At 39.6% G+C, this 27,934-nt stretch overlaps 2 protein-coding genes across 3 annotated transcripts in view; one reads left to right on the top strand and one right to left on the bottom strand.

The window, feature by feature from the left end:
• The window catches only part of METTL15 (methyltransferase 15, mitochondrial 12S rRNA N4-cytidine), a 103,265-nt gene extending 96,286 nt beyond the window's left edge, over nt 1-6,979 (bottom strand). The window contains exons 1-2 of the mRNA XM_060766106.2: nt 6,903-6,979; nt 418-733 (exon numbers count right to left, since the gene is read on the bottom strand). Of these exons, the coding sequence (XP_060622089.2) occupies nt 418-681 (264 nt within the window). The 5' untranslated portion in view covers nt 682-733; nt 6,903-6,979. The remainder of the gene's footprint in view (nt 1-417; nt 734-6,902) is intronic.
• Nucleotides 6,980-10,802: 3,823 nt separating this feature from the next.
• Nucleotides 10,803-27,934, top strand: part of LOC132769280 (kinesin-like protein KIF18A) — a 52,898-nt gene continuing 35,766 nt past the window's right edge. Inside the window, exons 1-9 of one of the 2 annotated variants that reach the window (XM_060766093.2) lie at nt 10,803-10,974; nt 17,800-18,178; nt 18,883-19,040; nt 20,808-20,912; nt 22,649-22,759; nt 24,028-24,225; nt 25,276-25,452; nt 26,158-26,232; nt 26,481-26,590. In XM_060766093.2, the coding sequence (XP_060622076.2) occupies nt 17,851-18,178; nt 18,883-19,040; nt 20,808-20,912; nt 22,649-22,759; nt 24,028-24,225; nt 25,276-25,452; nt 26,158-26,232; nt 26,481-26,590 (1,262 nt within the window). In that variant the 5' untranslated portion in view covers nt 10,803-10,974; nt 17,800-17,850. Of the gene's footprint in view, nt 10,975-17,796; nt 18,179-18,882; nt 19,041-20,807; nt 20,913-22,648; nt 22,760-24,027; nt 24,226-25,275; nt 25,453-26,157; nt 26,233-26,480; nt 26,591-27,934 lie in introns of both variants that reach the window. The other variant, XM_060766084.2, reaches the window with a different exon arrangement.

Genomic DNA, 27,934 nt, shown 5'->3' on the forward strand with positions numbered 1-27,934 from the left:
ATTCTAAAAATAAGTGGTTTTTGTTTCATTATGAAATTGCACATACAGTCTGACTTATACCATATACTCATATGAAAGTAAAAACCCCAGAGCTTATTTCTGAGTAAACATGCCCAAGTTGACAAGAAATCAACTGCACATCTTAAGATTAAAACCATCCTACCCAGAGAATGATAAAAAATTACAATATGTTTTAAAATTTTGATAATAATAGTCTGTACCTGGCATCAAAAAGGTACGGTAAGTAGCATGCAACCTTACCTCAGAAGAATGTCTCATAAATTAGGGTTGGGAGGAGGATTGTGTGCAAATCCGCCCATCAAACCAGTTTTATTTCTTGGTAATATTTTTCTCAAGATTTTAAGAATAACTAGACATTATTTAAAAGACAAACTCTGAAAATAAAATCCAACTTACCTGTCCTTTCTGTGGTGCTAAAAAATTCACAACCTCCTTTACCATAACTGGTATATGCAATTGTTGATCGTTCTCACTGTCTGCTCTATGTAGCAAGTTTTCATTATCATACAAAGGTAGTGATTTTTCTTGAGCTTCACATTTACTGGCTAATGAAGAGTGTATGTTTTGGACGCATCTATTTAAACAATTTGAACTACATTTACTAAAACTGTGAAAAAGAATACGCTTGCAGATGTTGTATAAATATGGAATCTGAGGCATGTTGTAGAAAAGCTTGGCTGAAGGGCAAATATGAATCCTGTTATCAAGTGTCCTAGAGGAGGGTAAGAAATAAGAAATCAAAATTAGAATTTTCCAAAATGGCTTGAACAAAAACACAACTGTAACAAAGCATAACTGTTGTTTTAGAAACTGTCAGAGAAAGATTCAGCACCAGTAAATACTACATGTTGTTTAACATCTGATTATGCTATTTTATCTAACTACTATTAATACTTTTAAATTGCCAGCAGTTTTATTTTTACATCCCCTGTATATTTTGAATTTCATCAATTCCCATCAACATGCACAACTATTTAAAAGGAAGCCATACCAACACATACAGAGCACCAAGCATCATACATAGATGAAAATTATCCAAATGCCTTACAGTGATAATACAAACAACCATATTTGGGTCAACACCACGTTAGTTAGAAAAATGAAGCTTCAATATCAGAAACGCGCTTTCAAACTTCAACTTGCATTGTAGAAATCATTCGCCGTCTATCCTACCCAACAGATTTATTGTGAGGATGAATGGGATAAAGCTTGTAATGCAAAATGCTATGAGAATACAATTTCCTAGAAAAATGGATAAACTAAAAGCATTCAACATTGATTGTTGGTATTTGCCTTCAAATCAACTTCAATTGAGATTTTTTTCCTCTCACTGCTTGATACTTGTTGTGTTTGTCCAATCTTCTCTTTAGCCTTTTGGCTGTTCACTCTGGGCCTCACCAGGCAAGGAAATTGCCTGGCGAGGAAATTGCTTGTTCACTCTGGGCCTCTCCAGGCAAGGAAATTGACATCCTACCTTTCGGTAGAAGCATTGGCAACGGTAATCCACGCAACAGTCACCACTAGGTTGGACTATTGCAATGCCTTATATGTTGGCCTTCCAAAGTCAACGACCCAGAAGATTCGGATGGTCCAAAATGCGGCAGCCAGGCTGCTAGCGGGATCATCTATAAGATCCCATATTACACCGATTCTGCAACAACTGCATTGGCTACCAATACAACATCGGATCTCTTACAAGATACTGATCCTGACATTTAGAGCTCAAAATGGCCAAGGACCTTTATATCTTAGGGACCGCCTCATTCCTTTTCCCCATCAGTGGTCACCTCGATCCACCCAGGAAAATCTCCTATACATACCGGGTCCTAGGGAGGCACATTTGGAAGCTACAAGGCGTAGAGCTTTTTCGATCTATGCTCCAATTCTATGGAACTCATTGCCTCCATATATTAGAGCAATGTTGGAGTTGCGACCTTTTGTAAAGGCGCTCAAGACTTGGCTGTTTGGTTGTGCATTTAAGTAATCGGATCAAATTTTGCCATAGTCACTGCTGAATGTTTTTATGTTGAACGTTTTTATGTTGAATGTTTTTATATTGAATGTTTTATATTGTGTATAAGCTATTTTGAATTGTAAGTCGCTCGGAGAACTTTGGTAGAGAGCGACTAATTAAGAAATAAAGTGATGATGATGATGATGATATACTACTGTTCCCAAGGATATTGTCACCCGTCCCCACACAACCTAGTTTAAAGTCCACCTGATCAGGATCACTAGTCTCTGAGGAAAAATATCCCTTCCTACTTCTGTGAAGAACAACCCATCCCATGCCAGCAGCTCATCTTCCTGGAAAAGCAGACCATGGACCAGGAAGCCGAATTGTTCTTCCTGACACCATCTGTGGAGTCAGTTATTCGCCTCTACTATTTTTCTCTCTCTTCCTGGGCTGCATCGTACAACAAAGAAATGAAAAGACCACCTGTACAATAAGGTCTTTCGGCTTTCTTCTGAGAGCTTCAAAATAGTTTTTGATCTTTTGGAGACTATGCCTTGCAATATTGCTGGTTCCTACATGAACCAACATGAAGGGGAGAGGGGGAGGAAATCAGTGGGTTTGATTAGTCTTGTCAGCTGCTGAGTCACGTGGTGGATTTTTGCCCCAGGGAGGCAGCATATTTCTCTAGATATCCTGTCAGGTTTGCAAATCACCAATTCTGTTCGCCTATGACCAACCCCCGTCTTCTTTCAGGATTGACAGGGTCCCTTTCCTGTAAGGTGCTCTGCAGATCTCCCTGAAACCTAACCCTGGATTGCGTAACTCTAAACTGGCCCCCTTCTCAGAGGCATACCACTGCAATAATTAATTAATTAATTAACCGCATTTGTATACCGCCTTTCTCAACTGGAGGCAACTCAAGGTGGTTCAATTAAGGATAATCAAGTCAGATATTTACAAGAACCCCTCATTCTCCCTAGTGTGTTCTTTTTCTGCCTCATCTACAATTGGGGGAAGAGCCTCTGCACCATTCTTTAACTGCAAATTCCACGTTTGCGAACTGTCCTCATCCCGAGACATACTCCATGCATTGATTAATGAACATGACTCATTTACAAGATTGCAGCCATACTGTCCCATATTTTTCTCATGAAGAAAATATTTAATCTATTTGATAATGTACTTTATCTTACTAGAAAAATATGGAACAATGTATTGCTGTAATCCTGTAAATCAGTGGTTTTCAACCTGGGGTCCTCAGATGTTTTTGGCCTTCAATTGCCAGAAATCTTAACAGCTGGTAAACTGGCTGGGATTTCTGGGAGTTGTAGGCCAAAAACTTCTGGGTACCTCAGGTTGAGAACCACTGCTGTAAATGATTTATGTTCAAAGCCAAGTATGTGATAAGTAGCACCCAGAAATCAAGAAAGCACCCCCTTCCTTCACAGAGCTCTGAGAGCTTTCACCTGGCATACCATTAGACAAAAACTTCAAGAAGCCCCTTCTCCTTCCTTGACAGCACTGAGGCAATTTTGCTATCACCCTCTTTATGATCTGTGTTAGATTAGTAGGCTCCTTTTCAAAACCAGAAGTACTTTAGCAGATATGAGAAATTTAAGGACAAAATCAGGGGTGTTGTATTACGGCTCCTGGGAGAATCCATGCAGTCTATAAACAACTGTCATTGTTTCAACCATATACCATGTCCCTTACATTAGGGTTCTTTTTTGACTAACCATGTATGAATTATAATTATAGCCTTTTCATTTGAAATTGTTTTCTTTGCAAGTTCATTAACTCAGCACATCACAAATAAGGAGAACTCCCTGCTCCCTGCTCCATGAGCTCAAAAGCAGCTCGAGCATTTGGATGTGCCCACTGTTGATTCCCCTGAATTTATCAGGAATTTATCATTTTTCAGCCCAAATTGAACAATTTATATACCCTGTGTAGCATCTAAGTATCAATGTCTAAACTTGTTTTCTATCTTAGCTATGCATTCTCTAGTATCAGGAGGAAGGGAAGGAAGCTCACTGAATTATCCATTTTAGTAACTTTTGTCCTCAATATTGTTCATTATGCTATTTGACACCTATATGGAAATGTCTTCAACAACCCAAAGTTTCTGCTTCTTATTTGTTTTTTCTATTTGTATTCTGGCATGCACAGCAGAAACTGAAAGGTATCATTAGATACAGTAAATAATGGACTTAAATTTAGTGTTAGAAAAAATAGCTCATAATATCCCAACCAAAACTGCCTCTACTCAAAAAAAGGCGGAGGAAAGTATGAAAAATAATTAAGAGAGAAATATACAACTTTTAAAAAATCAATAACAGAAATGCCAGATAAAGTAAGACTTTTAAACAATGCCAAAAGAGATGCTTTCAGATGAATAGGTCCTGCCACTCCAAGGAAGAACGAACCAGCTGCATGAGGCTATGGTTTACCACAATATAAATATATAAATTTATATGAATGTATGACTGGAACAGCCACAACTAAGCTGTGGAGACCATGGTTTAGTGTTTGTGGAAAGAATGACCAAATAATACTTGAAGAGATCTTGCGAGGAAATGGATGGACCATCCACGTTATTGATTCACACACCAATAATCTCCTTCCAAACTGACTGCAGCAGTCTTTGCAAAACAGACATATCTCAATTAACAAAGACCAGACATGGGCAAACTTTGGCCCTCTGGGTATTTTGGACTTCAACTCCCACAATTCCTAACAGGTTGTTAGGAATTGTGAAAGTCCAAAGCAGTCGAGGAGCGAAGTTTGCCCTTGCCTGAGAAAGACCCTTAACAAAAAAACCTTCCTTTTAAAAAGGCTTTTTTCACATGCTTAGACTCTTGTCCAATCTCGTACTCTCTAGCTGAACATATTTTAGCTGAATTTCGGAGATCGAGTTGGAGAAACACAGACTACCACTGTCATGTTGCAGTAGTGTTTACAGTAAACAATGACATACAGTTTGATCTGGGATAGTGTATGATTCTAATATGTAAATCCTATTTTAGCTCTGTGTGCCTACTAACAATAGCAGCAGCATCACAAATCCTTTACTAAGAAAGTAAACAATAAAACAATCAGGAAAAGAGACAGTCACACCTTACCAACTAATCTGGTATGCTAAAAAAGCATAAATGTATAAGCTTGGTCACCAAAATGGAGATCAGAAGAACATAGCCAATTGCCTCTGGATAAATTTTGGAAGAGGCTTTCAGACTCTTGTAGGTTTCAAATGGTTTTGTTTACTTCTAATAGCCTTTCATATGTGCATGTTGTTAGTTTTGGATAAAACGTTTGCTGAAACATGTTAAAATTAACTTATTTTGTGGAGTAGGATTGTAATCCTCTTTCTTTATATGTTACTTCTGCCACCTGTAGCACATTTTTTGTTAAAAGCAATGCCCAGGAACACATTCATTTTGTTAACTAAGATAAAAACGTGAAATCCTGGATGACCCCACAGTCAGGATTTCACTTTTTTTAGGAAGGCCAGGAGAGATGGAGCAGATCTAATTTCAATGTATTGTCGAAGGCTTTCATGGCCAGAATCACTGGGTTGCTGTAGGTTTTTTCAGGCTATATGGCCATGTTCTAGAGGCACTCTCTCCTGACATTTCACCTGCATCTATGGCAAGCATCCTCAGAGGTAGTGAGGTCACTATCTCGGAGGATGCTTGCCATAGATGCAGGTGAAACGTCAGGAGAGAATGCCTCATTTGAGAGGGAATTCCATAGCTGAGAGGCCACCACAAAGAAGGTCATGTCTCTCAAATCTGGAGTTTATATCTTAATGAGGGCAAGAACTCTCCAAGAATTCAAACGCTTCCCTCTAAATTGCAATAATGGCAGCCATGGCAGTTAACATGGGATAATACTGCTATAGAAATATATTACACTGTGCTTTTAATGTACAATGTTTTAATTGGTCTGTTTCCTTGGGAGGAGCCTCTAATGGCCTCACTAAACTACAAACCCCAGAATTCTCAGGAGGTAGAAACCAGATTTTAAGTGGATTTTTTTCTTTAGCGTGATGAAGTAGTACGCTTATTTAGCTTAAACCTTGACTTCGGTTGTTTACAAGTTATATTGATTTATTTAATTTTATGTTTTGCTTTGATTGTTATTTAATTTTTTGGCATTGAATGCTTGCCATTTTTGTCATTTCAGTAAACCACCCTGAGTTCCTTCAGGGAGCGAGGGCAGGTTATAAATAAAGTTTTTTTATTATTATAGCAAGAGAAAACTCTTCATTTTGGTTTCATGGCCATTTTGGTACTATTGTTTGGTTCTTCTTCGGTATGCCACTCTTCCTAGCAGCTCTTTAGCAAAGGCTGTGTTTACACTGCAGAAACAGTGCAGTTTGACACCACTTTGATGCCACAGCATCCTGGGAGCTGTGGTTTTACAAGGTCTTTAGCCTTCTCTGTCAAAGAGTATTGGACTGGAACTTGGGAGGTCACCAATGCACAGCTCCCTAGGTTTCATAGCACTGCACCTTCTCTGCCAAAGAGTGCCTCACCAAACTACAAGCCCTAGGCAGGTAAAGGTGCATCGATTCCACAATGCGGCTGTATCCTCTGGCGTAGTGAAGACGCGCAAGGCAGGAGTCTCTGGGAGGCGAAACCTGAGGAGCCCCTCCATTTCCGTGGCAACCAGGGCGCCCCGTGAGTGGGAGCCGCAGAGCAGCCTGCGTGTGGCGTGTTCAGGCAACGTGGCGTCTCCAGGGTCTATGGGCCGGCCAGCCTGCCTCTCCCTCCCTCCCTCCTCCTTCCTTCCTTCCTTCCTTCCTTCCTTCCTTCCTTCCTTCCTTCCTTCCTTCCTTCCTCGGATCTCCCTCTCCCTCTCGCTTTCCCTCCCGCCCGCCAGTCCGTCAGTCCCGGCGCTTGGAGACTGAAGAGATACTCACAACCCGCGCTGCGAGGCCGGTGCGCCACGCCGCAGGTTCCCCCGTTGCGTCACTAGAGTGCTGCCAATAAGAGTCCTCCGCGCAACAAGGCACCGCTGCCTTGAGTTCCGCTAAGCCACCTCTTCCTCATCTTCCACAGACTACTGAGGAGGGAAGCGGACTTTTCACTCCGGCGCTAACATCTTTCCAGTCAGGCCCATGGTAGCCGTTTGGTTGGTCCCAGGGGGGAGAACTCGACCAAAAATCCCGAGGCGGGACACGTCTTCAGTTGGACGACGTCTTTTTTTTTTCCTCCAGAAGGCTGAAAGTTGGCTTTGCAAGCTTCTGTGGGACTCAGCAAACCTCATCCTTGGCTCATTGTTTCATTTGAAATAATCAAAACAAGGACCACACTGGACTGCATAGAATAGATTTATTTTATTTATCATATCAGAAGCAAACCAGGGGTACAGTTGTACTGTATTTTTAAAAAGACAGTTTTAAAACTTGACATTATACTAAATGTCCTTTGACCGGTAGCTGGCCTCTGGTGTTCCTATAAGGAGGTCCTCCACTGTGCAGGGCTCAGATTGCATTGTAATAGGTGGAAACAATCAGGGACATCTAATGACCTCTCAACAAAAGATGGCCCCATGCACTGCCAAGGCATCAAATGCTAATCAAGGTGGTCAGTTGAAACATTCACACCTAGCTCCAGCAGACAAGAGTTCTTTGTCCCAACCCTGGTCATTCCACTGATATATAAACCTTTTTTCCTAGTTCAACAGACATCACTACCTCTGAGGATGCTTGCCATAGATGCAGGCGAAACGTCAGGAGATAATGCCTCTAGAACATGGCCATATAGCCCGAAAAAACCTACAATAATCCAGGTGGTCTGTGGTTTGCTCTTCACACTCGCATGTGGTGGACTCCACTTTGGCTCTGCATCTTGTGGTGCCAGAGCGCAGTCTGTTCGCCGCCTTCCAAATCACCCAGCCTTCTGTGTGCCCAGGGGAGTCTCTTATTTGGTATTAGCTATAGCTTCAGGTTCCAGGTCATAGAATAGATGATATTGTAAGACTTATGACACCTACCCCTGATTTACATGCTGTCCCTTCCTCTTAAAAGCCAGTGCCCCCCTTTTTTCCATCCTTCCCCCTTGGAGTAGACACCCCTTCTTTTTCTCACGTTTCCTTCCCCCCTTTTGAGTAATAATAATAGCTTTATTTCTTGCCCGCCTCTTACACTCGAGCCGGGTTACTAAAACATAAACACATATTACTAATGATTACTAATTCTAATCAAGGTGACCAATTGCAACATTCACATTTGCCCCCAGCAGACAAGAGTTCTTTCTCCCATCCTGGACATCCCACAGATATATAAACTTCACTTGGCTAGTTTCCAGCAACCTCAGGATGCCTGCCATACATGTGGGCAAAAAGTCAGGAGAGAATTTTTTGTTTCTGAGCTATAAATGTCATTTCCTAATTGGATGTATCATTTTAAAAAACATGGGGAAAAGTTAATTACAATAGTTGTCACTATAGATTATTGGGCATTGTTCTGAGTTCTGAACTGACTTATATGCTATATGTTTTACTTTATTATATTGTACTGTGTGTTTATTTTATGCTCTGTTTTTGGCACTTTGTGCCATATGTAAGCTGCCCCGAGTCCCTTTGGGATGATGGAGGCAGGCTACAAGAATAAAGTTAAACTGCAAAAAAAAAAAACCTTTTGTTGTTGCAGGTAAGTGTGAACGTTTCAATTGGCCACCTTGATTAGCATTTAATGGCCTAGCAGTTTTCAAGCTGTGGCTTGTTACTGCCTTTGTTGAGAGCTGATTCGCTGTCCCTGATTGTATCATGTCTGAAGCTCCTCTGTCTTTATTTAGGTCCTGATTTTAGAGTTTTTTAAATACTGGTAGCCACATTTTGTTCATTTTCATGGTTTCTTTTTTTCTGTTGAAATTGTCCACATGCTTGTGGATTTCAGTGGCTTCTCTGTGTAGTCTGACATGGTACTTGAGTAGTCCAGCATTTCTGTGTTCTCTAATAATATGCTGTGTCCAGGTTGGTTCATCAGGTGCCCTTTATTTTTGCGGGACCTCCTGCAGTACATTTTGCTAGTTTTTCCAATTAGTCTCAACCAACAATAATACAATAATAACTTTATTTTTGTACCTCACCTCCATCTCCCCAAAGGCACTCAGAGCGGTTTACATGGGGACAAGCCCAAAATTCAACATGGTTAAAATAACAACACAAGTCATAAAAACATTTCAAACAATATAAAACCACCACAAAATGCATTATATAGCGAACATCTGGCAACCTTCAATGGTCTGAATAGTGCACAGTACTGAATTCGGGCGGATAACTGGTGCCGATCATTTGACAAAAGATAGGGTTGATCGCAACCGTACTGATTGATATCTGGCTGAAGGAGAAAATGTGCCTGGCTTGACTCTGAAGGAGCTGGAGGTGGTGACGGCCGACAGGGAGCTCTGGCGTGGGCTGGTCCATGAGGTCACGAAGAGTCGGAAACGACTAAATGAATAAACAAGGGTTGCTGAATAAAGTGCTAAAGGAAAGGACATAACGGGATTTCGACCTAAGGGGTAGTATAAAGGGAGCATTATATCTCTAACCAGGGCAATGGTAATGTGTGACATCTATTTAGGATCAAATTGAGAGCCAGAACTATTTGGGGGGACTAGCTAGTCGAAGGCACAATAGAACATCCACGTCTTTAGTTCTTTCCGGAAGGTGGACCAATTGAACATTAAGTTTCTGGATTATAATAATAGCACAGAATCTTCCTGGCCAGAATCAGAATGGCTTGCATTGCTGGCTGCACTCTACTTAAAGCTGATGTTTTGGTTTTGGGGGGGGGGGGTTGTTGGAGGAGGGAAGAGCTGCGGTGTGAAGCTGCGAGGCCGGGAGGGATCTGCGGTTGAAATGAAGTTTAAACCCCAGCCGCCCACGCCGCGCAGAGAAGCAGGCACCCCACGTGACGCGTGACGTCAGTGGCTGGAGGAGGCGGAGGAGAGGCAGCAGTCGCTGGGTCTGCAGGGCTTCAAGACTGGAGCAGGCATGGGCAAATCTCATATGCAGATCCAAACTGCATTCTGTGACAGGGTAGATGGGGCCACAGACTAACAATCCTTTTTTAAAAACTAAACCCGAAAATGTATAAACATTAGAATAGAATTAAATATTAGGGTATAAAGACAATTGCAATAACTAACAATCTATTAAGGATCTCAATCTAGAGAATGAATCCGCAGAATCCTGGGGTTTGTAGTTTAGGGAGGAGACTTAACAGCCTCCTCACTAAACTACAAACTCTAGATTTCTGCAGGAGGCAGAAACCGGATTTAAAGTGGATTCATTCCCTAGTGTGATGAATTAGTAAATACATCAACACAAATCAGCACCCTCTTGAAAGTGCTATTCGTTAAAATATGGCACAATAATGGCAAAGTGAAGGTGTGTGTATGTGTTGTGTCCCCATTCAATTGTTTGTAATGTTTCCAAGCCGTGGATACAGAATCCGTGGATAGGGGATGGCCGGCTGTAATGTTTAGTAATTGAATGGGAGACAAACCAGGCTGCACTCCTGTCCCGGCCCAGCTCTAGAATGCGCTTATGAAATCCAGCCTCCCTTTTTCTCTCCGCCATGAGCAGAAGCTCCCCCACACACCTCCTCCTCCTCCTCCCTCTCTCATCTACGTAGCAAAGAAACCTCTTCCTTCCTTCATTCATTCATTCCTTGCCAATACTACCCAACTTCCTATTACCATCATAAAGAGAGAGAGAGAAAGAGGAGCCGCCCACCTTTCCCTCTGCTTGGGCTAAGGAGGGACGGGTCCCCGTTTGGGACAAAAGAGGCGAGCTCCTCCTCGCCCGCCCCGCAGTAACGCAGGTGACGTCACGCGGTCGGGAGCCAACCAGGAGGCAGAGAGCTCCAAACCGCTTGGGTTTAAATTTGGTGGCTGCCGGAAGGCCAGAGAACTCCAGTGGTGCCGACGCCTTAAAGACGCGGCGCGGGTTGGGAGTAAACAAAGGCTCTCTTCGGGGTCCCGGTGAGTTAAAGAGGTTAAAGATGTACCAATTAGGACGGGTGAGGAGGAGCTCGGGTGCAATGAACTTTTGAAGCCATTGAACTAGGCCAGGAGGGAGAGAGAGGAGATAGGTAGAGCATAGGCATGGGCAAACTTGGGGCTTCCCTCCAGGTGTTTTGGACTTCAACTCCCACAATTCCTAACAGCCTCAGGCACCTTTCTTTTTCCCCTGGGCCGCTTAAGCTTGAGGCTGTTAGGAATTGTGGGAGTCGAAGTCCAAAACACCTGGAGGGAAGCCCCAAGTTTGCCCATGCCTATGCTCTACCTATCTCTCTCTCTCACACACACACACATATGTATTCTGGCATTTCAGTAATTAACAACTCATTTATTTATTTATTTTGTTTTTAATTTACAATACAATCACATCATATACAGTATATATATATATATATATATATATATAGGAAATAAATTTCCATTACTTGCGGAAAATCAAATCTTATAAATCCAATACATGAAGCCGCTGCAGGAGATCATCTGGAGTTTCGGGGTACGGTGTCATCTGTACGCAGATGATGTCCAACTCTGTCACTCCTTTCCACCTGCTACTAAGGAGGCTGTCCAGGTCCTGAACCGGTGCTTGGCCGCTGTGACGGTCTGGATGAGGGTGAACAAATTGAAACTGAATCCAGACAAGACAGAGGTACTCCTGATCAGTCACAAGGCCGAACAGGGCATAGTGTTACAGCCGCACTCCCCCTGAAGATGCAGGTTCGCAGCTTGGGTGTGACCCTGGACTCATCGCTGAGCCTGGAACCCCAGGTTTCGGCGGTGACCAGGGGAGCATTTGCACAGTTAAAGCTTGTGCACCAGCTTCGCCCGTACCTTGGGAAGTCTGACTTGGCCACGGTAGTCCACGCTCTGGTTACATCCCGTTTAGACTACTGCAACGCTCTCTACGTGGGGTTGCCTTTGAAGACGGCTCGGAAGCTTCAACTAGTCCAACGCTCGGCAGCCATGATACTAACAGGAGCGGAGCACAGGGAGCATACAACTCCCTTGCTGCACCAGCTCCACTGGCTGCCGATTTGCTACCGGGCTCAATTCAAAGTGCTGGCGTTGGCCTATAAAGCCCTAAACGGTTCTGGCCCAAGCTACCTATCCGAACGTATCTCTGCCTATGAACCCACCAGGACTCTAAGATCTTCTGGGGAGGCCCTGCTCTCGATCCCGCCTGCATCACAAGCACGCTGGCGGGGACGAGGGACAGGGCCTTCTCTGTGGTGGCCCCTCGGCTGTGGAATGCCCTTCCCAGGGACATTAGATCAGCCCCTTCGTTAATGGTGTTTCGAAGAAAACTAAAAACCTGGCTGTTTGAACAGGCGTTCAGATAAATAGTGCAATGAACGATGAATATAGGAAACGGAATTTATGGATGACGAATTGGATCACGATTTTAGTTATGAGATGCTAATGTGTTGTATTGATGTGTCATTATTTTGTATATTGTGCTGTTAATGGTTTTAAATATTGTATGTTGTTTCATTGACTGCGTTGAGTCGCCTGCAGGTTGAGAAACTGCGGTATACAAGCAAAGTAAATAAATAAATAAATACTACATTGTGTACAGAATATATAGGATCCCTTCATGACTTTGTATCTCCGTGTGTACATGTCTATAACATTTCAGAGGCTGTATTTTGAGCACTTTCTCTATACATAGATATGTTGCAGGAGCTGTAATTTGAACTTTTTATCTATCATCTACATTGCCAGTTTTCTGGAGGTTAAAATGCCTTAATTTTCTTTGGAAAGACCTCTAGACTAAAGATCATTAATAATAATAATAATATAATGATATAATAATAATAAAAGGGACTTGGGGCAGCTTACAACATAAATAACACAATAAGTGCAATATAAGAAAATACATAATAATAATAATAATAATTCCTAAAGACCTTGGCCTGCACTTAAACACAATCGGCGCTGACAAAATTACCAGCTGCAGAAGGCCACCTTACCTGGATCTGCACACATTTTTCGCCAATACATCACACAGTCCTAGACACTTGGGAAGTGTTCGACGTGTGATCCAATTCAACAGCCAGCGGAGTGTCTGCTGTGGACTCATCTTGTTGTGTTTCTAATAATAATAATAATAATAATTTTATTTTTTATACCCCGCCTCCATCTCCCCGAAGGGACTCGGGTCGACTTACATGGCGCCAAGCCCTATCAACAGAGTTAAAATATAGCACATTAGAATGCATAAAATCAATTTAAAATAACACAAAGCAGCAATTATAACAAAATATAAAACAATCATCAGAACCAACAACAGCATAATTTAGGTCTCAATATGGGTGGAATAAAGTGGAATAAACAATTAATAACACATAAAAATATAACACACAAAGTACAGCACAATCAAATAACAAAATTATGAACAGTTAGATTAAAAACACTGTCTTTCATATGAATGATGTAATGTATAAAAAGAGAAGGTAAAGTCACCTTTATGAACCTGTTTGGAGACTCAGGTTCATATCCAACTTTCTAGGTAACTATGGGCTAGCAGCCACTATCACACCAATTTGCAAGTTTGTCGAAGGGATAAAAAGTGAGGGAAAGGGCCACATACTTTACTGTAATCTTAGCGTGGTCAATTATAATCAACACATACATATATGTATGTGTGTATACATTGATATGCTTTCAAGTTATCTATGATGATCCTATTAATTTTATGTGATTTCCTTGGGCAAGGAATATTCAGAAATAATTTGATAGTTCCTTCCTCTGAAATAGGAAGCCTACAGCACTTGCTATTTGTTGAAAGTCTCCCATTCAGTTACTAACCAGAGTTGACCATGCTTAGTTTCCAAGATCAGGCAGGATGTGGCACCTTTGGGGTATATGGTGAAGTGGGCTATAGCCAGTGGAGATTTATACTGAAATAACCAGGTTAGTTCTGAAAGTATCACAAGGCTCTCTTTCTTCATTTCAAATCACCTTTAAGGTTGCAGTTGTATGAACACGTGGGAATAATTCCAACTGAGCTCAGAAAAGCATTGTTCTTTGGATCAAGCTGTCTTACTTACCAGGCAATAAAATGAAATCCCAACAATGTTTATGTGGGAGTTGATCCTACTGCATTCAGCGAAGATAGATCGACGTCTGTTAGTGTTTTGTTAACCTTTGTACTTCATATTGTTTTAGCTGATGTGCTTTAATCTTACACTGTATGCATCCTTTAGTCCAGTAGTTCCCAAACTTTTTTTTTAACCATGGACCACTCTCCAAATTAGTTTTTGGTCAACTTTAGATTTGGTTTGGTTGTTTGAGGTGCTGATTCAGAAAATTACATTGGATAGACCACATCAGCTCTAGTTTATGATACAGAACATATGTCATCCAGTAGTCGCCATCTGTTTGCCCACAGAAAACCATATTTAATAACCCTCGGCACTATAAGAGGATTTAGCAATACCAGTTGCTCTTGTTTCAACGAGGTATTAACTGTGAGGCCGCGGCCCATATTTTAGTTCTTATGGAGCACAAGTTGGGAACCACTGCTTTAGTCCCATTGGGAAAGATGGAATATAAACCACTACTCTGAAACACTCTATTGAACAGGGGCTTCAGTCTGAGTAAGCATACTGAAACTAAAGTATGTATGGTAGTGCGAACTTGACCCAGCTGAAACAGATTCTAGTGACATCTTAAAACCCAACATATATTATGGTATATGTTTATTCTGCAAAATACATTGCACTACATTTTTTTTAAGATGCTATATAACGAGTGTTTACTGTAATTGAATGAAGAAGCTATCTCTCTACAAGTTAACTCCCAGTTGTCTGTATTTATAAAGATAAGAATTGTCACTTCCTTCTACCAGGGTAACTAACTGTACCAAAGTGGGATTTGAAAGATAGGACAAAAGTCAGGCGTATTCTTCCTCATAACTGCCTTGCCATGCTGTCACTGACTGAACTGTTATAGTGCAGGATGAGTGAAACTCTGGTCACCTTCTGATACAGGCAGGAGCACTGTCTCAAGTGTATTGTGTCACTAAAGTCCTACGTAATGGCTTATGTACCCTCTTTCCTGGAAGTAGTTTTCAGTGAATTGAATGAGACTTTAAATAGATATGATTAGGATTTCACAGCACTGAGTGATAGTCCACAAAATCTTATGCTGAAATAAATTGGTTCAACTTAAAGGTGTCTCAAGATGCCTCCCCCTCTTCCCATTTTTATATAATGTGACATTAACAGGATCTTTTTTCAAAAATTACCTACATTATTAATGAGCAAAACTACAGGTACTTAATGGTGAATCAGTTATGTCCACCTGTAAATATGTTATTTTTGAGAACTCATGTGCCAGCGCAAATGCAGCGTGATGTAAGTGTGCCGGTATTTGTAGAATGCCACAGATATTAAGAATATGTTGGATGCATTAAGAATTACTTTAGATAATTTCATTCGATGTTTTTGTGCTCATACATGCTAGTCACCTGTTGATTTGTGGTGACCACATCAATTCTGGAAGTTCCTCCTTCTGAAATATAGTCTTATCACAGTTGGTATTTGTTACTGGCACTGCTTAGCAATTAAGATCAGAACATATTCAGTACTTTCAGAATATTATATGGCATCTAACAGCCAAAACAAGTTTATATTGCGTAGTGTATTTTTAGTCTAAAGCAACGTTTCTTAACCTGGGGGTCGGGACCCCTGGGGGGGTTGCAAGGGGGCGTCAGAGGGGTTGCCAAAGACCATCAGAAAACACAGTATTTTCTGTTAGTATGGGGGTTCTGTGTGCCAAGTTTGGCCCTATTCTATTGTTGGTGGAGTTCAGAATACTCTTTGATTGTAGGTGAACTATAAATCACAGTAACTACATCTCTCGAAGGTCAAGGTCTATTTTCCCCAAACTCCACTAGTGTTCATATTTGGGCATATTGAGTACTCGTGCCAAGTTTGGTCCAAATCCACCATTGTTTGAGTCCACAGTGATTTCTGAATGTAGGTGAACTACAACTCCAAAACTCAAGGTCAATGCCCAACAAACCCTTCCAGCATTTTCAGTTGGTCATGGGAGTTCTGTGTGCCAAGTTTGGTTCAATTCTATCATTGGTGGAGTTCAGGATGCTCTTTGATTGTAGTTGAACTATAAATCCCAGCAACTACAACTCCCAAATGACAAAATCAACCCCCCCCCCCAAAAAAAATCTCACCAGTATTCAAATTTGGGCGTATCAGGTATTTGTGCCCAATTTGGTCCAGTGAATGAAAATACATCTTGCATATCAGATATTTCCATTACGATTCATAACAATAGCAAAATTACAGTTATGCAATAAAAGTAATTTTATGGTTTGGGGTCACCACAACATGAGGAACTACGTTAAGGTGTCACGGCATTCAGAAGGTTGGGAACCACTGGTCTAAAGTGACGTCTATGTTCCAAACTCTAAAGTGTGTATACCAGTAAAATATAATTTTACCATGGTCAAGAATGGTGCCAAGTATAGGTACGTACAGTAGCTGCTTGTCTTTTATAAACTGCATTCCTATTCCTGTATGTTAATAGACAAATTAGAAATGAAGAGCTTCCCCTCCCGTACAGAAAATCCCTAAAGTCCATATTTGCTTAAATGTTAGTCTCACTGTATTCAATGAGATTTCTTCACATGTAAGGTTGGAATCTGCTACCCAGTTACCCTGCAAAGAAACCTTAATGAATTCTGTGGTAGTGACTGTTAAGTAGACATGTATAGCATTGTAGTGGAAGCACACATAGGAATAGCTAACTACATTTTGAGGCACTTTTGTTATGTCTTGCATTACAATACTGTAATTATAATTTAGCAAATAACATTTGTTCCCCAGTAGTTTAATTAATTCAAAATAAGATGCACAACTGTTTGTGCCATTCTGGGATTCCAAAATAAAAGCTAAGAATGATTCACTGAATATGCTACAGGAATTGAAATGTATGTAAAATTTGTAGCTTCAAAAATATTTATATGGAAATGGCATAGACATTAATAGTTTTACAGGATGTAAGTAATGGACTGTATTTGGCATTAATCTCTCTTCATTGCAATCTCTTAAACCAGGGGTCCTCAAACTTTTTAAACAGAGGGCCAGGTCAAAGTCCCTCAAACCTTTGGAGGGCCGGATTATAATTTGAAAAGAAAACATGAATGAATTCCTATGCACATACGTATCTTATTTGTAGCACTTAAAAACAAAACAATAATTAAAATGAAGAACAATTTTAACCAATATAAACTTATTAGTATTTCAATGGGAAGTGTGGGCCTACTTTGGGATGATGAGATGTTGTTGTCGTGTGCTTTCAAGTCATTTCAGACTTAGGTTGACCCTGAGCAAGGGCCGGGTAAATGACCTTGGAGGGCCACATCCGGCCCTCGGGCCTTAGTTTGAGGACTCCTGTCTTAAACTGTTGCTTAAAATTTAGTCAATCATTTCACATCTTGTGCTGGTCAAATGGTCAACTCTTCCCACAAACGTGTTTGCTTGTTTTAACAGCATCAGCCCATACATGTTTATTCTCTCTGTTGTGTGGAGAACTAAATGAGTAAAACAGACATTGCTGTGGCCTTTTTAATTTCATTAGGCAACAATTTCATTTGTCAAATTGCAGTTTGGTCCTTGAAATCAGCAGTTGGCACAGTTGCCAAAGGTAATTGTCAAAATAGAAATCCAATAGTGTTCTACTAAAAATGGTATAAGCAGTGTGACCCTGGTATTGTCTTTGTTATTGATGATTAAGCTATTCTACTTTTTCTCATATCAACAGAAGAAGCTGAATTTATCTCACACAGGAAGTATTCCTGGCAACACTTTTTTCATAATGACCACTACTGTTCAAGAAGACGTCTGCAGTCATGTGAAGGTAGTGGTCCGTGTTCGACCAGAGAGTCAAAAAGAGAGAGATGGCAACTTCACAAAAGTGATCCAGGTTGTTGATAAGCATATGTTGGTCTTTGATCCAAAAGTGGAGGAAGTCAGTTTTTTTCATGGAAAGAAACGTCTATACCGCGATTTGAACAAAAAGCAAAATAAGGATATGAAATTTATGTTTGATGCTGTCTTTGGTGAAGATGCATCACAGCTAGAGGTCTTTGAAGAAACAACCAAAACAGTACTGGATGGCTTTTTAAATGGCTATAATTGCACAGGTAACCAACCTCTGTGTTTGACTCTTCATTGCTTATGAAAAATAAACTGTATTACTAACTTGTATAGAAGACTACAGTAAAGTATTTATAAATCCTAAAACTTTTATGGTGTTGCTCTGCTTCATGTTTGAGGGTATGCTAGTCTTTGAGGATTTTGTTTTGGTATCTCTTGCTTCACATATAGTAGCTTCCTCATCTTGCAAATGAAAACTGAGACTTTCTGTATCTCATTTGCAAAAATCCAGAAATTAGTGAAAAGCATTAAGACCAGTCTATTTTTCTCACAATTCTTCTTACCAATTCTGACTTTAGGTATTTTTTCCCTCTTCCACTCCAGATATGGTTGCTAAGTTGAAAATTAGAGGTGGTTCCTGTATCTTTAATGAGCAACCTGCTAAAATGACTTCCTTTCCATAACCATTGAAGATATAGGGGATACCTTCAGTTTCAATTCTGGCAACCCTACTTCTGAGTAGCCTCCTTGAGCACTAGGGTCAATCTGGTTACAAATTTGGACAGAAAGATGGGATACAAATTGAATTAATAGCCCACATCATTCAAACGGAGCTCTTTTGCTCCTTTAAATTAGTTCAGTATTCACAAGTAGTCAGACTTCCCTCTTTTTTCAAATGCTGGATTTTTAAAGTGTATGCATTCTCTGATATCACCTCTTTTCACCCCTTTCCTACCCTATTGCTATGTAGTTCTTGCATATGGTGCAACAGGGGCTGGAAAAACTCACACCATGCTGGGCTCTCCTAAGGATCCTGGGGTAATGTACCAGACCATGGTGGAACTTTATGCTTCAATTGAACGAATGAAAGAGGAAAAGCATTGTGCCATTGCAGTTTCATACCTTGAGGTACGTTAGTCAAAAATATTAGAAGAATGTTACATATTATGGTGAAATAGGACCATACCAACTTTGTCAGAACCTAACTAAACATTAAGTACCTTTCAAGAATGAGCCCTCACTCCCATCCAACCGCAAAAGAAAACCTTTCCTAAAATGCAGTACCGAGTAGCAGTAAAGGTCAGTAAGTCACGTAATTGGGCTGGTCATATGGGTCTTTTTCATACAATTGACAACTTTCCTTTTGTCCAGAAGGTCTGGGAAAATACTTAAGATGAGAAGATATCCCAGAAAAGTCTTCTGATTAGGGATTCTTGTGGTTCTCACCCCAAAAAATAATTTTCTGTGGTCTGAGATACAGTTCCACTAAACCTGACCAAATTCGCCAACAATATTTAAAAAGAACAATAATCATAATATCCTATCTATATATATAAATTTGTAAGGGGCGTTAAACGGAACAGCAAAACTCAAAAAAAACCCCAGCGGAAATTAACCAAAATTCCCATGCACATACCTCAACCCACAAGGTACAAACAAACAGAATCAAAATGAAAAACAACACTACAACACACTCACAAAACGACAAAACAGCTGAACATGTGCAATGACACCCAGCCACAACTTCCCTGGCGCGCGCACATGGCCTGCCGGCCAATGCTTTCTCCACGCAAGCCACGCCCCCATCCTCCCGCCGCGCCACTTCCCGCCCTGTCAAAACCATCTCCTCCTTCGTCTTACCCTGCTCACGCCGCCTCCAAGAGGGGAAAGGAGGGAGTGTGTGAGAGAGTGAGAAAGAGAAGGATGGAGTGAAAAAGAGAAGGGAGAGGAAGGAGGGACGCGAGAGAGAGAGAGAGAGAAAGAGGGGAAAGGAAGGAGTGTGTGTGAGAGAAAGAGGGAAAGAGAGCGAGAGAAGGAAGGAAGAGAGAAGAAAGGAGGAAGTGAGGCCAGGCAGAGACTTCAAAACTCTTACTATAGGCCACAGCAACGCGTGGCAGGGTACAGCTAGTATTTTATAAAACTTCTGATTTTTAAACAAATTGATCTTTAAGTAAGGCAGTTGCTTAGTGCTACTGTAGCATTTGAACATACAGTTAAAATGTGTTTACTATTTCTGATGTTACTGCAGGCAAGAATAAAAAAAACCCAACAGAAAAGTGTGAAATTGAATTACCATCTTCTTAGATACACATTATTTTTAATACGTGCTCACCCCAAATGCCATACGTATTTGCTGTGCATGTGCAGCAGCAAACTAAAACTATAATACATAAGGTATTGTTTCATGCATGCATGTTCCATATTGTGGGAAAGGGCAGGATAGGCTGTAGAGCCAATAAATAAATTAGGATTAGGTATGTTTATGGTATATCAATCCAACAAATAGTGAGGAAAAGGTTCCTTTGACTTCATTAGGATGTAGTGTTAATTAGCTGTCCGTAGCTTTGCTTGAGATATCCTAATTGTATGCAGTGATAAGTAATTTTATGAACTATAACTTGAATGTATTGTATCTTCTCAAATACAATTTTTGGGATTTTCTTCATATGTTTTTTTCCTGCTTCATGCCAAATTGTTAAATCTCTTCCTTAACGGTTATGTTGAAAAAGTTATTTGGAAAGTAAGATACTGAATTGAAGGGTTAGTGGTGTGGCAATAGGTGAGATGTATTATCTATCTAAATTGAGACTGGGTTATTAAAACTACTTTTTGGATAATTGGGCATATCTAGAAATATGCTTTCTATAACTCTTGCCCATCCCCATTGTTTTTAAGGTCTACAATGAGCAGATACATGACCTACTAGTAAATTCAGGAGCACTGGCCGTTCGGGAAGATCCTCAGAAAGGTGTACAGGTTCATGGACTAACTTTGCATCAGGTATATACAAAGCTCTATCTTCAATGTTATTTACAATCTGGATATATTAAATTGCCTTTACTTTTTTATAATTACCTATAACAAATATAAGGCAGCAGACAAGAATCAACAAAACAATTCTAGCCTTCAGCCTAAGTTTGGTGGGGTGAATCCGCATTGGATGCAACATCTTCCTTAAGATTTCTCCATTTAACAGACTGGTTCATGTAGGAAAATGAAATTTTTACTATAAACCATCTTATGGCATATTCTGATGTATTTTCAGCCCACCCCTGATGTATATGATTGCAGAAAGGGAATCAGTTCCCCCCAAATTTTTGAACAGTAATTAAATGGCATGAAAGAAAAGGTAGGATAAAAAAGTTACTTAATGTCCTTGCCATGGGAAGGAAAGGGGCATTGTAAATTGGTTCAGTTACCTCATTGTCTCATTGCATTTCCATGTGTCAAGAGAAGGCATGGGGAAACTTCAAGAGAGTTGCTTATTCCAAAGTTTTCTTCTGATCTCAAAAGTATGATCACAACAGGGGTGAAAAGTCTGGGTGTAGTGGAAGAGTTTTTGTTTTGCTTTTTAACATGAATTTTAACTTTTCACTGAGTCCTGCTGTTCTACAAAGTTGATGCTTTGACGATTCTTGGAGGAACCCATTCTTGGAGCCTGCCATAACTACACCTATGAAATATGGAGAATTGGGGGTGATTGCAGGCCATTGATATGTATAATTTGAGGTTCTCAGTCTGTTCAAGATGCTTGTGGTTTGCATCCATATTTTTAGCTGGTATTTCTGCTACTCGATGACTTTTGCTTCAACTCTGTGAAACAACAAAAGCTTTTGAGGAGGTTGCACATGGTAGTTGCTTTTGTATGTGGCCTTCAATCATTAGAAATGCTGTATATAATTTTTTCCATGCTGAAATCTTACCATGACTGAATATAATCATTTTTTCTTCAAAATCTATTCATATAGTTATATTTATTTACAGTAGAGTCTCGCTTACCCAATCTTTGCTCATCCAAGGATCTATGGATCTGCCTCCTGCCTAAATATACAGCTGTTTCAATATAATGTTTTGGTGCTAAATTTGTAAATACAGTAATTACTACATAATGTTACCATGTATTGAACTGCTTTTTCTGTTAAGTTGTTGTAAAACATGGTGTTTTGGTGCTTAATTTTTAAAATCATAACGTAATTTGATGTTTAATAGGCTTTTCCTAATCCCTCCTTATTATCCAACATTTTCACTTATCCAGTGTTCTGCTGGCCCATTTATGATGGTTAAGGAAAACTCTACTATACCTGTAAATACTGAGTGTTCATTACTGCTCTCCTCTTTTTTCTAGTTCTTTTACCATTAGCTTTTAGTTGTATTTCCACTGATGTTATCACCTACTCAAAAACCTAGATAGCATTATTTGAATGAACCGATCATTTTGCAATAGGTAAAACAATGCCTTTTTCCTGCCCCAGCTTCTTTTGACTACATTGTGCAAGTTCATCTTGAACATAATCTTTGGGCAGGTGCTGAAATTTGTATGCACCAACAGAAGCCAGTTTGACAAAAAGTATCGTATTACTTGTTCTGTGTCTCTCGTTCTCTGTGATCAAGGTGGCAACAAAAGCCTAACTGGCGATGTTCACTTTATTGCTGGATTTTTGAATGACAAAGTTCCCTGATTAAAATCTAGGAAAGATTTACTAATTTCATCTGGCTCTTTTCTCAAACTTTTGTAGCCCAAATCTGCAGAGGAGATCTTGCAAATGTTGGATTATGGAAACAAAAACAGAACACAGCATCCCACTGATGTGAATGCCTCCTCATCTCGGTCCCATGCTGTCTTTCAGGTAAGATGATAAGGCAGATAAAGTATCTGAGGATCTTAGATAACCTTTGAAGCTTTGTTTAAGAGAGAGCCAGAGAGCACACCCTCAGATTATGGCCCGCCATGCCATAATAGCTTTTGTCTTGGAAAAGAGAGATTCAGCTCTCACAGTCTTGTCTGCATTAAATCCTTTTATACTAAATAGCATTAAAGGGTGACACACTTTTGGCCTATGCTGTTTTTAAGTTGAGGTGTCTAAGATGCTTGTGAGAAATAAATTCTCTTTGTATCCATATATACTTCAAGCACTTTTTCTCCAGCTTACATTTAAAAATAAAATCCAGAATTGTCTCCATTAAAGTAGTTGCCTTTCTGTATGGGGGACCTAATACTGCATTCAGTGAAGTTTATTGGCACCTAAGTGTGTTTAGGATTGTAGCCAGAAAGTATAATTTTCCATCCCTTATGAGCACACAAATCCCAGTGAACTCAGTGGGGCTTGCTTCAAGGTAAATATGCATAAGACTTTAAGGAAATTGTATTAAAATGTTATCCAATCAGTTTTAACTTGTGAATTTTAACCTGCATGTTATTAATGTGGCCTTGTGTGTATGTGGCTATATGTATTTTAATCGTGTTATTTCTCTCTCTCTCTCTCTGCTTTAACCCTGCCGTGCCCCACCTCAAACCACAAGGAGAGGTGGGGCGGGTAATACATTATTATTATTATTATTATTATTATTATTATTATTATTATTATTCCAAATTTCCAAACTACATCCTGGCCAATTGATGGATTTTACTGTCTATCAAGTTACATAGCTTATTTGCTATTTTAGGAATCATGGATGGGGACAACCTTTTGTTCAAAAATTCTATTCAGAAATTCTATTTGGCTTATCAGCAGTATAAAAATGTGCATTTCATTTCACTCTTCTCACTAAAATCTTTAACTTTGTGCATGTTGAACAAGAAAGTTAAGCTATGAAAAGCTTGTACTTGTCCTTTATACATTACCTAGTACAACCATCTCTCCACATTTGTGGGAGTTAAAGGTAAAGGATCTCCAAGATAGTGAAAAAACCACAAATATCTCTAACTCCCCCCCCCCCCCCACACACACACACACACACACAGCTTAACTCTTAATATTTTACACAAAGAGCTATACTGTGTGTCTGTGTATAATGCATTTATGACTTTCTAAACTTTTTTTAGTTTTAAATTTTCTAGTCTGTGTGATTTTCACATCTTTTACTTGTTCTCTGCTCTTATTTTTTCTGTTTATAGATTTATCTGAGGCAGCAGGATAAGGCCGCAAGTATTAATCAAAATGTCCGTATTGCCAAAATGTGCCTCATTGACCTGGCGGGGTCTGAACGTGCCAGTGCCTCAAAGGCCAAAGGAGCTCGCTTCAGAGAAGGGGCAAATATTAATCGCTCACTGCTTGCTCTTGGCAATGTCATTAATGCACTGGCAGATCCAAAGGTAGGTCCTGTTTCCTTCCGGTCTAATAGCAGTACAATATACTAATGGTCCATATGTTTACTGGAAGTGTAGGTCCACTATCTTCCAGAAGACTTATTCCCTAGGAAAGGTGTGGGGAATGTGTGTTCCCCTAGATCAGTGGTTCTCAACCTGTGGGTCCCCAGATGTTTAGGCCTTCAACTCCCAGAAATCCTAACAGCTAGTAAATTTGCTGGGATTTCTGGGAGTTGTAGGCCAAAACACCTGGGGACCCACAGGTTGAGAACCACTGCCCTAGATGTTAATGGAGAGCAGCTTCTAGTTGTAGCCCACATAACCATCAATTAGGAATGGTCTGTGTTGTAGTCCAGTAGTATTTTGCAGATCACCACATTCCTGTCTAAGTTTGCATTGGCTTCATTTGGGAATTATGATCAATACAGGCAGTCCCCGAGTTACATACATCCAATTTACAAACAACTCATCATTAAGAATGGGGTGAGACAACAGGAAGTGAGAGGAAATCTACCCCTCAGAAGGGAAATTCACTGCTGAGTTATCATGGGGAAAATGTGTATCCACTGAAGCTTTTTTACCAATCCTTGTTTCCACAACAAGCCACATTTTTCAAAATCCAATTATCACAGGGACAAAAAGTGCAGTAAAATCTTCTGAGCAGGGGACAGCAAAGGAAACACCATGGGTTTAAACTCATTGCTATGTAATCCAAAGCATTCTCTGTATATTTGGCTGGAGTTACACCTAAAAAATTGTATGTACTCTGACTTACAAACAAATTCAACAAGAACAAACCTACAGAACTTATCTTGTTTGTAACTTGGGGACTGCCTGTATTGTTAACTTCTGATTGGAAGAGAAGAATGGAACAGGAGTTTGTAGAAGGTTAAGAGGCTTCCTAAAGGAAACAAAAGATCTCAAGGTTTTGTTACCTGTCACTGATGTTTAGTGTAAAACAGTTGTTTGTATAAAGTATGACCTGAAGTTACAGTAATCTTGGCAATCCATTAAACACTCACCATTTTCCAATTTGAATTGTTTTCATTCTTCCAGAGTAAGAGACAACATATTCCTTATCGGAACAGCAAGCTTACTCGTCTATTGAAGGATTCTCTTGGTGGAAACTGTCGTACTATAATTATAGCTGCCGTTAGTCCTTCTTCTCTCTTCTATGATGACACATATAACACTCTTAAGTATGCCAGCCGAGCCAAGGAAATCAAATCCTCTGTAAGTAAGCATGAGGTTTTAAAAAAATCTGCACTGTGATAGTCACAAATCATATAACTGAGCTACAATGGTTGTTTTTAGTTAAAGCTGAACTGGTATTTGAAATAAGCATGTTATAATACCTCCATCTATCCCTCATACTATACTCTCTCTGGCTTATATTTTGAAATAGTTCTGTAGTAATTTTATAGTGGACTTTTAAGACAACAATATCATAATTTTCCAAGTGGGTGAATTCACTTATTTCCATCCTCCTTTTCTTTTCGTTGTTTGAAAAGTGGAAAAAAATACTCGTTTGTTTTGATAGCCATCAGATCTCCACCTGAGCTACTGTCCAACATTTGTAAAGTCATGTTGAACAACAGTGCGTATGAATGCATCCTCAACTTTGCAGTTATGGATTGCTTCAGATATAATTGCATTCATCCTTTCTAAAAATAACTTCCCAAGCTCTTTCCTAAAGACAAATACAGAAAGGCTTTATGGGAGACACATAAAGTTGCAGTCAAGAAGGAGTGAGGAATCGCCCATGACATGAGCTCAGAAAGTGATGCCAGCTGTTGAGTTTCAAAACTCAAGCAGTTACTAGTGTCAGATGTCCTTGATAAGATTATATTTGTATGTAAGAAATGTTTCTGGTAGGAAATGAAAGACAAATTATGTTAAAGACTTTATGCTGAAACTCAACTTTTCATTCCTCCACAGCTGAAGAGCAATGTTGTCAGTTTGGACAGCCATATAAGTCAATATGTGAAGATCTGTGGGGAACTAAAGAAGGAGGTATGCTAGTTAGTACCCTTGTTAATTTTGCCAAGAGTGCATATTATCAAAAGTCTTAATTGTGGTGCATCAAAATGATATAACAATTTCCCAGAGAACCCAAGGATTCCACATCTTATTAAGTTCACTGAGGTATTTTTGACTGGGCTATTATAATAGCTGTTTAAAAATATATATGAGCAACTAAAAATAGAATACAAGCCATGTTCTTCCACTCTTATAAGAAATACACTGTCACATTATTTCAGAATGAAATGCTGAAAGAAAAGCTGAGAGAATATGAGCTGAATAAAGCGTTTGCTTCCAATCACCATGAAACAGATAGTTTTACAAAGCAACAACAGGCAGAGATATCAAGGTAAAAACATACTTATTATGGTCTCTTGTAAAAATGTACTGCACAAACAGTTCCTACCTGAGTGCTTAATGTGTAGATAATGAAGTTGTTGAAATGTCTCTTGTTTTGTTTTTTTCTTCTTCGCCAATAAGTCATGATGTGCCTTGCCAATCTTTACAGTCAGATGCCCATCCATTTGCAAGTAGTATGGTGGAAAAGCATTATTGCTTTCAAAAGCTTAGTAACAAACTCCTGAGGTTCCGCAATGGAAGCAGAATTAAGCAAATAATAAATCACTCCATTATTCTGAGAATGCATTCCATAAGGGGGTGATTTATTCTTTGTTTAATTCTGCAAAGGAATGAATTGATCTTGCTCTTTAATTTAAGACGTATTCCATAATTAGAGTCGGGCTGACAGTTCTCCTGGAAATGCATACAATATAGCCATGGGTTTTTCTTGATCATATTAATCTACAAATAGGAGTTTCACAGGTAGTCAGCTGTGGTCTGATGTGTCTTTTCTCAAGTTAGATTAATGCACCTGCACATAAAAGCTCCAGATCTGGTCAAAATTTATTTACGTCACATCTGGATCATGTGATGTATCTGCCATGGAGCTACCTTTGAAAAGTGGTACTTCAGTTGTCCAGAATGATGGTCATATTGTTAATAGAGTGATTACTAGAAAGATGTGAATTGCTTACAGGAACAACTGTAATGGCTTTTTGTCTGTTTCAAAACTTTTGGACTTTAAATGCATTTAAATTATGCTAGATTTTTTATTATTGCTTTTAGACACACCAGTAACTAAATGGCTGTTTATATTCCTAGAACTAAATGTTTCAGTTAGATGTAAACAGTAAACAAGTGATTAATGGTAAATTAAAAAAAAACATATAGCTGTTTGTTGGCTTGAATCATTTTCCCATACAATGCCATCAAAGCATGAGATCCTAGATTATGTCTTAGGATTAATATTGTTGTGTCAGTTATTAATTTTCCTTAGAGATGTGTGTTGTTACTACAGTGCAATTATAAGATGATGCCATAGTATAAAGTATTTGCATAGATGTACACAGAAGCATTCGCAGCTAAAAGCCGGGAGAGGAGGGGTCAATTACAGGAATAAAGATAAAAACCACACTGGAAGATTCTATCAAGTGAAACATATTTTTTTCTGCTTCATAAAAAAAAATGTGGAGTTTTTATGGCATAGAATTGTTGCCTATATATATGAGCCTCCCTGATTCTCCTAAAAGGTGAGAAGGGTGGGGTATAAATACGCTAAATAAATAAATGCATAAATTTATTTCCAAATGGTACCAGTCTAGAGAAATGTGTTATATGTGGCAGCACCTTATTG

Source organism: Anolis sagrei, chromosome 1 (genome assembly GCF_037176765.1).
Source record: "Anolis sagrei isolate rAnoSag1 chromosome 1, rAnoSag1.mat, whole genome shotgun sequence".
NCBI lineage: Eukaryota > Metazoa > Chordata > Lepidosauria > Squamata > Dactyloidae > Anolis > Anolis sagrei.